This window comes from Moschus berezovskii, chromosome 6, assembly GCF_049115385.1.
Source record: "Moschus berezovskii isolate FMDL1 chromosome 6, NW_MosBer_1.0, whole genome shotgun sequence".
In the NCBI taxonomy this organism is placed as follows: Eukaryota; Metazoa; Chordata; class Mammalia; order Artiodactyla; family Moschidae; genus Moschus; species Moschus berezovskii.
The window spans coordinates 45908836-45920350 of NC_142465.1; the positions used below are offsets into that span (position 1 = coordinate 45908836).

General features: G+C 32.2%; 1 protein-coding gene across 1 annotated transcript in view; it reads left to right on the plus strand.

The window, feature by feature from the left end:
• SLC2A13 (solute carrier family 2 member 13) overlaps nt 1-11114 on the plus strand; it is a 559427-nt gene extending 548313 nt beyond the window's left edge. The window contains exon 10 of the mRNA XM_055396779.2: nt 701-11114. Coding sequence (XP_055252754.1) covers nt 701-927 — 227 coding nt within the window. The 3' untranslated portion in view covers nt 928-11114. The remainder of the gene's footprint in view (nt 1-700) is intronic.
• Nucleotides 11115-11515: the final 401 nt, after the last annotated feature.

Genomic DNA, 11515 nt, shown 5'->3' on the forward strand with positions numbered 1-11515 from the left:
ACACAAAAATGGACTGTAGGAGCCTCAGAGAAGGAATGGGACACTAGTTAGGAGACTCTTACAGTACTTCAGGTAAAGAGGAAGGCTTTTAAATCAGAGATGTGCACAAATGGCAAAAAGTGGTCATCTTTGGATTGTATGTGAAGGTAGATCCAACAGGATTTTCTAAGAGTGGATATTGGGTGGGAGAGTAAGAAAAAACTCTGTTGACTGCTAGACTTTGAGCTTTGATTCAAGAAATCAGCAGTGTAATCACTGAATATGGTTCTGGAAACATTACACTCAAGATAAATGAGAAGAGAATTTCTTCCTGAAAGTGTCTCCAGTCTAGTGGCTAACACAAATATATTCACATGATTATAATGCTACTTTGTTGTTATATACCACTTTGCTGAGGCAAAGTGTTGTGAAAGCACAACCCTAACCAGGGAAGTGAGGAAAAATTTCAAAGCAGAAGTTATTCTGAGCCTGGGCTATCATTCTTCTTGAGTTTGGTATTACATAACTTGAGTTTAGAAAGACAAACTCTATTATATTCACAGAATTAAAACAATTAGAGTAAACCAAATAAACCAAGCTGTAAGCAAATTTTTGCGGTCCATTTCAGACCACAGTCATGCATTATTGACCAGAAACAGAAGTTAAAATCAAGTCCCCTTTCCACTGTAAGCCTTTACATATATAGTATTTTCCATTGCAGGAGCCTTCTTCCTTTATGCTGGATTTGCTTCGATGGGTCTCCTTTTCATCTACGGCTGTCTTCCTGAGACCAAAGGAAAAAAATTAGAGGAAATTGAATCACTCTTTGACAACAGGCTATGTACATGTGGTGCTTCAGATTCTGATGAAGGGAGATATATTGAATACATTCGGGTAAAGGGAAGTAACTACCATCTTTCTGACAACGATGCTTCTGATGTGGAATAATTATCAGCTGCTTATATATTTAGTCATTTAAACAAACTTGGGAGAGAAGAACAGCAATTGGTGACCTCACTGCCCTGCTTTTAATCTGGTTCTTTCCACAGTCTAGTTTTGAACGACTTCATATCCTAGAATATTTGATTCCAAGGAAGATACCATCACAATGACATTTTTTTCACACAGAGAGATGTAAAACATTTACGGAGATTTTAAACTAATAATTATTGAACAAATGTGTGTAATTCCCTCCTGAGATAGTTTAAAATGAATATTGTACCCAGTGACTTCAGTGATATCCTTTTTTCCTAAGACTATATATAATTATTAGTGGCAATTGAGTCAGTGCTAATCCAGCCAAATCATATATGTATGATATACTTACAACAAAGGATGCTAAAATATGGTCCAAAGGTATTTTCTGTCAAAGCGTGGTCTGTTGGCCCTAATTTTTCCTAAGGATGAGGCGCTTATCTGTGATCAGCTATTAGAAAAAAGTTCCATTTAAGCTTTCATCAACAAATTCAAAAGTGTCTCCTACAAGGGCACAGCTGTCCTTATATCCTTTGTATTCTACATTTTCGTTTCTCTCTCCAACTCAAATCTTGAAAATTCTTCAGCAGCTGACTCTGTACAGAATCTTTTGAACATTTAAAAAGCAGGTCTTTTAGGGTTTATTTTCCTACATATTTTTTGCATCAGTTAAGAAGTATACATTTGCACAGATTAGCTAGTAAGTTTTGATAAGTATATTTTATTGCTCGAAAGAAAGAAAAGATTTTTATGGACCTTAAAGATTTTTAACCCTGAGTTAGTCACTTAAGTGTGCAGCTGTAAACACAAAATAGCACTAGATCTTCAACTGTATTTCAGGGTCAGTTTTTGTTCAAGCCAAAATCCCCTGTATTCACAACTTCACTCATCAACTCTGGATTCCTACTATTTGTGCCTTCATTTGTGTTCTATAAATAGCTTCTAGTAGACTATTTTTCCTCTCTTTTAATCAAATAATTTCTGAAACAAGAAAGGAAGGAAGGAAGAAAATCAGCAACAGAAATAACCCTGCTGTTTATGTTTGTTTAAGTAATGAGACTTCTATTTTTCTTAACTTTTTATTAACTCTTCCTAAGGGAATTGTCACATTTTATTACATAATGGTACTTGTCCTTTTTTTTCCTCTTTAATTCTAAGAGTATAAACTGGTTTTTATTTTGCACACTTTCTCATTTTCTCTGACATTCTCTTAAAAATAGATACATAGATTTTTCTGTGGGTGTATCCTTTTTCTCGTGCTTGACTTGGATTTTTTTCCTTCTTGTCTAAAAACTGGGATTTTCCATTGAAACAGATTAATGGTTCTCATGTGTCTTTTAGAAATGTTGACTTACTATATTTCTGCAGTGTTTTTTCAAAGTATTCATTAGTTTCTATGCTCATTCATCAGTGAATTCCAATTTTTGTTCATATATTAAGAACTTCATGGTATATAAAAAATCACTCACAAAATTAGTTCCAGTGAAAATATGAATGAGTCTTCTGAGGTCAGTTAAGAGTGCAAACATTTGATGCATTTTAACATGTCTCTAAACATCCAATAAGGTATTCTTTGGAGTGAAAGAGTGACTCTAAATTCAGTATATTTCTGCTAGTCTCCAAGATGGTTTGGTCTCTCTCAAAGTCTGACTTTAAGAATGTCATAAGATCATTATGACAGCTGAGAATGTAGCCAAGGAGGTTCATTCTCTAAAGTTAAGAATCCTTCCACCAAAAAAGAGTTTTCTCCCTTTGATCATTTCACTTAATTAAACAAATATATATTTTTGAGAGCTTTTTTCCCTGAATTAGGTGCTCTGACAATTGATTTCTAAGGGGATATTAATTTTTATTTTCCCCAGAAAAGTAGATATGCTTTAACAAAGAAAGTTATTATTCTATTGATATTTCTTATCCCATGAGAAATTTCTTATTTGTATAATATTTCACACAGGGAAAATGAAATATTGTATGATAAAATCAGAATATAATGTGGAAGAAAAGTATTTAAACCCATAAAGTGATCTCTTTAGAAATGTGTTTTCCTGATTTATCTAAATAATTCCCACAATTCTTCTGTTTATTGTATACATGGCCTTAACTATATGCTTATACTCAGCTGAGCTGAATGCCCAGTAACTTTATTAAAGGAACACTTGGGCTTATTATTTCCTATGTCAGAACATGGCCTGTTCTCCCTGACATAAGTAAATGGTGTTTTCAACTTTGTATCCATAAATGCACATAATAACAGGGAAAAATAGCCACAGTTCTTGTCTTCTATTCTCAATTCCTTCTATAAAGGACTACTTGTTATTTATATAGTGATAAAGATAATATTCCTATCTTTGAAGTACAAGACAGAGAGGCACAGTATAAGAATTATTTATAATTTTTTAATGACAACTACTTGAAAAGGAACCTTATAAAATTAGGGTATTATTTTTAGATTCAGTGAACATTTATAGTATATTAAAAATTAAGTATTTGAATTTTGCAGGTTTTTTAATAATATGCACCTTCTAAGTTATCAGCATCTTTGGCTACCACTGTCAACTTGAAAACATTCCATTTGAAATATCATCAAATATATATTTTATAGGAAAATTTATATATGGTATGATTTGATCTATCATATTAAAACACATTAAGCATCACACTGTTAGCTGAAATATGTTTCCTTCTAAATATGCTACAAATTTAATAGAAGTATATTGTGATTTAGGTAAATATAGGAAAGATGGTCATAACCTCTACTGAGGCCTAGCTGGATGGCTGGTAAGATATGCACTAGACTTAAGAGAGTATAACATTTCATTTGCATCTGAACACATAAGGCCGAATGTTAAAATCAGATAGTTTTTAAAGATTAGGTATTAATATTTTTCTTAAATATAAAATTCCTAATAATTTTGATTGTTGCACCTTAGTCAATAATTACCCAAAACATGATTTTAATGTATATATAAAAGTTCTAAACTAAAATTAGATTTAAAAGGTATTATTTCCATCTGAAATTTTATCACCAGTAATATGCAGTAGTTAGTTCCCAGATGGAAAACACTGAGAGTAATGTTATCAAGTACTTTTCATATTTTTATTTTACCACTGAACCATTTTAGTGCATGAGTCTTAATATTATTTCTTAAGTTATTCACTCTAAAATGGGAAATCTGTGAAAGTAGAGAATTTAGAAACTGTTTAATTTCAAAATCAGTTATCCAGAGGAAGAATTAACAGGGAAAAATATAAGCTGACAACTTATCCTTTTGCCTTTATATCAGAAAGTAGAATTGAAATGCTTTATAATACTCCATAGATCTTGGGGGGAGGGTATTCTATAATGTCCTCTTCATGGCATCTAAGAAAATCTCACTAGTCTCATTAGCTTAATGACACTAATATATTTTATAAATGCTATAATACAGTAAGATGGGTGGGAGGATTCTTTTGACTTTCTTTCATCAGTAATTAAGAACAATAAAATTAATAAGGTGTTTTGTTATAATTAATTTATTTTACTATTCTCCTAGTTATGAAATCGCAAATTAGACTAAGCACCTAACAACTAACATTTATACAGTTGTTGTGTCAGTTTTAAGATGCCACATTCAGACATTTTCAGTAACTACAAATAAAAGAATGACATACCATGCCAGAAGCTGAGAATTCATAATATGTACTTTATACCAAAATGTATTGAGTTTTGGATAAATTTTACAACTTATGTGTAGCTTCTGCCTGTTAAGAGACTCAGAATTGTTCTCTGGATTAATTTTAGCATCCTGTTTTCTGTCACTTTCTGTTTTCTTAGCCTCATGTACAATAATGTTAACCTAATTTGATGAGGTGATCCAGGTTGCTAATATCACTGCTATTTTCTAGAAATCGCAATCATTTTAAAATGCCAACAGCTAACTGCTCCCAACTCTCTTAAAGATCATCTCTTAGAGAAGGAGATTTTTGTGTGCCAGTAATCATCAGAGAGAGATTTTGTAAGTGTTAATGCTATTCAGAAATACATGAAAGAATTTTATCTCATAATTTGCTTGTAAGTGTAAAACAATACAATTCTCATAAGTCTTTACTTTTTATGTATAAAACAAAGTTTACACTTGAATGATTTGGTCTGTGGAATGTTAAATATCTGTTTTCATTTAGCAGTATTATTCAGCTTTTGATTTTAGACAGTTAAATCCATGCATTTGATTTTATCATATCTTTTTCTCAAAAAGAAACATAGCTTACAAGTACTAAAAATTTAAAACCACAAATATTTTATAAAATTTTAGCAAATTTACTCATCTCATTTGAAGGTTAAAAAAATGAGACTCAACTCTTGCCAAAGTAGAAATTTATGATCTACATGTCCAAACTGGTTCCTAACAGCTTTTGGACTATATTTCACTTGATGTTATAGTATCTTTTATTTGTACTAACTGTTCAAATTTCTATTTAAAAGCTCTGATATGCATCTAGATTAAATGGAAACACAGTTTTGTGCTTTTAAAATATGTTTTCAAAATGTATGTTTTAATTTCCAAGAGTGCATGTCATATAGTGTTTATTTCATGTCTTAACAAATCCAATATAAATATTTATTCCTACATGTGACATGAGATATCTCTTAAAAATTTGAATATGTATCATTTCCTTCAAAGTCATCCTAGCTATAGTTGTATCAAAGTATTGTATATTTTATGGAGATTTAATGATGTATATGTAAATGTTTTTTAAGTTATTTTATTGACCTTCAGTCTTTACATAAAATTAAATCTTTTTTTTAAAGTGTCAGTGCCAGAACTGTAAATGAAAATAATCAAATAAAAGTTAAGACAATTCACTACTCATTTATCTTCCTTGTAGGTTTATATTTTAACCAATTATCTTCTTTGGATTTTAGAATCTAGGTTACATAGTAAAAGCATCTACAAAGATTACTTATATCTGTATATTTATGCAATGCTATTCATTTTAATGATATTTTAACTTTAAAAAATATTTTAATACCTAAAAATTATTGCAAGGAATTATTCTGAATAGTATATATTAAGCTGTGAAAAGAAGTACTCAGAAATCCTTGAAGAAATTTCTTACTGTTGTCAGAACCAGACAATGACATGAACCACTGTGTCAGACTGACAAAAATTATGTGAGGTTGTTGCTTTGTAAATGAAAAAATACCTACTGGATGACCAGTTGACAGTTCTTTTTGGAATTATATATGCTATTCTCCATTACCATTCTCCCCCTCTATAGCTTTTATTGGTAAGCATTATATTATTATTTGATCTGTGTAACCATTAGAATTACCTCTCCGTAGTTAGGGTGAGCCATCTTGAGTCCAGCTGTAGAACAGGTTTGAGGAGATCCTCTGGAGACCCTAGATCCACTGTCACTCAATGGCTTACAGTGGAGTTGCATCTTAAGCAAGGATTCTGATGTCAACAGGTAAGACAAAACTCCTACAGTTAAAATAACCCTTGAAAAGCCCCTAAGTTATACACAAACTGTTCACACATCTTAACACCTGAATTGTGCATTTCATATCTGTATCAGTGATTAGCAAAGTCTTCATTTAATTGCCCAGTCTTATTGGAATGCTGTCATCCTTTTATGGATACTAAAACCAGTTCAGAACATTTTGGTGACTTGTCCAAGATCACACACTAGGAAATATGTACAAAATTTTTCTGTGCAGTGATTACTCTACAGTCTTTCTCTATTAGTCCTCATTTGGAATGTCTTCTTGTCAGATCAAGGCAGAAAGACTGAAAAATAGACATTGTGTTTTTCCTGTATTAGAACTGAAAGGATGTGAAGGAAAAGAATCAGATACCTCATTTTAACCTGGACTATAGACACAAATCTTGAAAACTTTTGATCTGGGGATTCTTTTCCAAATATGAAGCAGTATACAAATGGTCCCCAAGCTAAAGAGGTTCAAGTTAATTTTTCAACTATAAGAAGACATGAAAATGATTCATATTAAGTAAAAATTGTACTTTGAATTTTTAATTTTGATATTGTCCTGGGCTAGCCAGATCTGGTACAATAGTCTCTCCTGTGATGCTAGACAGGACAGCAGCCAGAGCTCCCAATCAGCCATGAAATCACCAGGCTAGAAAACTGATACACCTATAACCATCACATAACCGCAGAGCCATTCTGTTTTCACTTTCAAAATAGTATTCAATAAATTACATGAGATAATACCTTACTATAATATAGGCTTTGTGTTAAATGGTTGTGCCCAACTATAGGCTAATAAACTTAATTCTGAACACATTTCAGGTAGGCTGGGCTAAGCTACTAGGTTTCACTAGGTTAGTATTAAGTACATTTTCAACTTTGAATTGGTTTGTCAGGGTGTAACCCCATCAGAAGTTGAGGAATATCTATATAGTACATTGTTTAAGAGGTCAGGCTGATGCAAATTGCCTAGGTTTGGATCCCAGCTTTTCCACTTACTGCCTGGTAACCTGAATTACTGAATTACTCTGTGTTTCACTTTCCTATATATATATATATATATATATATATATAAGTGAAGACATTACTAACTCCCTCATACATGTGGCAGGGAGGAGTCAAACCAGTTAATCATGTACAGCACTTAGAGGAGTGGGACATTCCTTAGGGATTGTCTTAGGGATTGGCTGTTCTTAGTATCATCATCCATAAGCTCTCCCTAATGCTGCTAAGACCATGATATGCATATAAATTCCCTTCCTTGGGGCAGGAACACATGGACTTCTTTGACATGTATCATGCAGGCTGTATGAGTGCAGCAACCAGAATTCTTTTGACCAGAATGGTTTAAGCTGACTAGCCTGATACCTCTCTTCCTTTCTCTATCTTTTCCGTGAGCATCCTCATGAATGGCACAATGGATGAGAAGTACAGCCTTCTCATATTCTTCAGATTAACAGGATGTAACATGCAATTGCTATTTACGTGATCTCCAAGCCATGAAAAAAATTTAAATCTCTCAGTTAATTATCATTTAAATTCCTGTCAGCATTTAAAATATAATTTTGAAATCTTCTCCAGATGACAGTAGACACTAACCCTTCACCAATAGGCTATATTGAAATTAAGCTCATATTATTACTGATGCTATTAATTTAATATAGAACATTAAAGGTATTTTTACCTCTAATATTTTATATACTTTTACACTAAAGTTACAAAAATTAATTCCAGATGTTCACCATGCAGAGGAAGTAATTTTTTTACATGAAAGAAAATATTGGCATGCTTTATTTTATCAAATAAATGTTAAACTCAAAGGATAGATTTTATAGAGCTACATCTCTCAAAGTGTTGTCCCCAGGCTAATAGTGCTGGCATCACCTGTGAATTTATTAAAAATGCAAATCTGTGGGCCTCACCCTGACCTACTAGATCAGAATCTCTGGAGATGTAGCCCAGGAAACTCTTTAAAAATATAATTGACATATGTAACACTGTGTAAGTTTAAGGTATACAAGGTATTGATTTGATACATTTATACATTGCAATAGAATTACCACCATAGTGTTATCTAGTACATCTATCACATAGCTATCATTTCTTTTTCTGTTGTGAAACAAGATCCAGTCTCTTAGCAACTTTGAATTTATAATACAACACTGTTGTCTGGAAAGCTCACCAGGACTTATTTGTTTGTACCCTTAATCATCTCCCCAGTTCCTCCAACCCCCAGCCTGCTAACCGCTATTCTACTCTCTATGAGTTCAGCTCTTTTAGACAAGGAAACTATATTTTAACAAACTCTCCAGGCAATTCTTAAGAATGTGATACGGGAACCATTGAATTAGAATTTTGAAACTGTCACTTTAAAAAGGAGTCAATAGTATGTTCTTTCAAATAGTAGGCTCATCTACTGAAAATTGAACTGATTGAGTGGATTTATCTTCAAGTTACTTAGGAATTCATCAAGCTAAGTCACTTCCACCTCAGGGGTGTTACACATGGTTTTACCTTTGCCTGGTCACTCTATTTGTGCCCCTGTTTCTTTTTTGTTATTCAAATATCAGCTCAAAGTCATCTCTGTGGCCTACCTTGATTATGCAACTTAATTACTCCCTTTCTCCCACAGTATATTACCAGGTAACCTTGTTTTATTTTCTTTCTAGTACTATCACTACTTGAAAATTATTTTTATTTCTTGTCTGTTTCTCCCACTAGAATATATACAACATGAGAGCAGAGAATTTTTATTATTTACCACTGACTCTCCAGCACCTCATATAATGCTTACCATATAGTATGTGCTCAATAAATATTTGAAGAATCAATGGATGCATGCATCACAGGTGCTTCTATGGTCCATGAAGGAAGAGAGGAAACTTTTTATAGGCTAATAAAATGATTAAAATGATACCATGACACCAGGCCAAAATCAAAAAGTATGCTTTGAAGACAAACTTTTGATTAGGAAAGTTATTTTAACCAAACAGCAAATTTCCATGTGGTATATGAATGTATGTGTATTCACATAAACACATTTGGATGATAAATTTTGTTATAATTCCTATTAAAAAAGGATAAATCTATTAACAAAAGTTCTTAAATATTAGTATAGTAAGCTTGGAGTGGAATTTGCATGATTTATAATAAATTAATCTACTTACACATTTTGATTATAGATAACACCTCACTATATGCCAGATACTTTATAAATACATCATTTTATTCTATCTTCACAGAAATCCTATACATAAAGGACTGTTATTACCACTACTTTATAGATGAGGAAATAGTTGAGTTACAGGAAGTATAGTAACATATTCAGTAGCATAACTTGTAGAGTCTGAACTTAGACCGAGGTCAATTTCTGTCACTGTTGTTGTGTTTTGTTTTGTTTTTTTACAATGAGCTTTATCATGGAAAAATTGAAACTTGCCACTAAATGAAAATTTTTGTACTATTTTTTTCCTACAGGGTCACTAGTTATGGATTTAGAAACTAAAACATAACCAAAGGGTAAAGCTTAACAGTATAATTTAGAGGCAGATGTGAAAGGATTCCCCGGTGGTGCAGTGGTAAAGAATCTACCTGCAACACAGGGAAAGGCTACCCACTCCAGTATTCTTGCCTGGATAATTCCATGGACAGAGGAGCCTGGCAGGATAAGTCCATGGGGTCGCAAAGAGTTGGAAACGACTAAGGAACTTTCACTTTCACTTAAGTAAAAAATGGTCAGTAATTTCTGAAAACATGTCTGAATTTACATTTATGAATTAACCCTGAGAATCCTAGTGAGTTTCCTTGCTCTAAAGTCATCTCTGTCTGAAATGAATATAGCTACTCCAGCCTTTTAATTAGTGCTTTAGCTTGTTATATCCTGCTCTGTCCCTTTACTTTTAATGTATATGTTTTATATTTAAAGTAGGTTTCTTGAAGGCAATGCATAGTTGGATATTGGTTTATGATCTACTGTGACAATCCATTTTTTAATTGGTGTATTTAAACCATTGACATTTAAAGTGATGTAGTATCTATCATATTTCTTACTATTTTCTATTTGTTGCCTTTGTTCTGTATTCCTATATTTTCCACTTTTTCTGCCCTTTGTGATTTTAATTGAACATGTTATATATATGATTCCATTCCTCTTTATATAAGCATATCAATTATAATTTTTTTCTCATTCTTTAAAGTGATTTCCCTAAGAGTTTCCAATATGTATATGCAATTAATACAAGTCCACTACAAATAACACTATACTCCTTCACAAGTGATACAAGTACCGTATAGTAACAAAATATTCCTAATTTCTCATTTCTGTTCCTTGTATCTCTGCTCTCATTCATTTATACATAAACTATTCGTTGGATGCAATGTTTTTATTACTATTTTGAATAAACTGTTTAAACAATTATGGATTAGAAAAATAAATTTTTTAATTTACCTTCACTTGTACCTTTTGTGTTGTTGTTGTCCTCGTACAGACCCAAGATTCTGACATACATAATATTCTTTCTCTCTGAAGAACTTCTTGTAACATTTCTTGCAAGTTAGGTCATATAGCAACAAATTCCCTCAATTTTCATCTGAGAAAGTCTTTCTTTTTCACTTTTGAAGGATAATTTTATAAGACCTAGAATTCAAGGTTGGTTTTTTTTTTCTCTCTCATACTTTAAACATTACCACTCCACTCTCTTCCTGCTTACCTGATTTCTAAGATATCAGATGTAATTCTAATATTTGCTCCTCTATAAATAAGGTGTTTTTTTTTTCCTTCTGGCTTTCTTCAAGATTTTTTCTTTATTTTTTATTTTCTGCAGTTTGAATATACCTGCCTAAGTGTAGGATTTTCTGGCATTTATCTGAGCTTCCTAGATCATTGATCTGTTATCCAATGTAAATTTAAAGAAATTTTCAATCATTATTGCTTCAAATATTTCTTCTGTTTCTTTCATCTACTTCTGATATTTCCATTATATGAATGTTACACCTTTTGGAATCATTCCACCATTGTTGGAATTCCCAGGTAGCTCCGTGATCAAAAATCCACCAGTGCAGGAGATGCACAATTCTTGGATATTCTGTT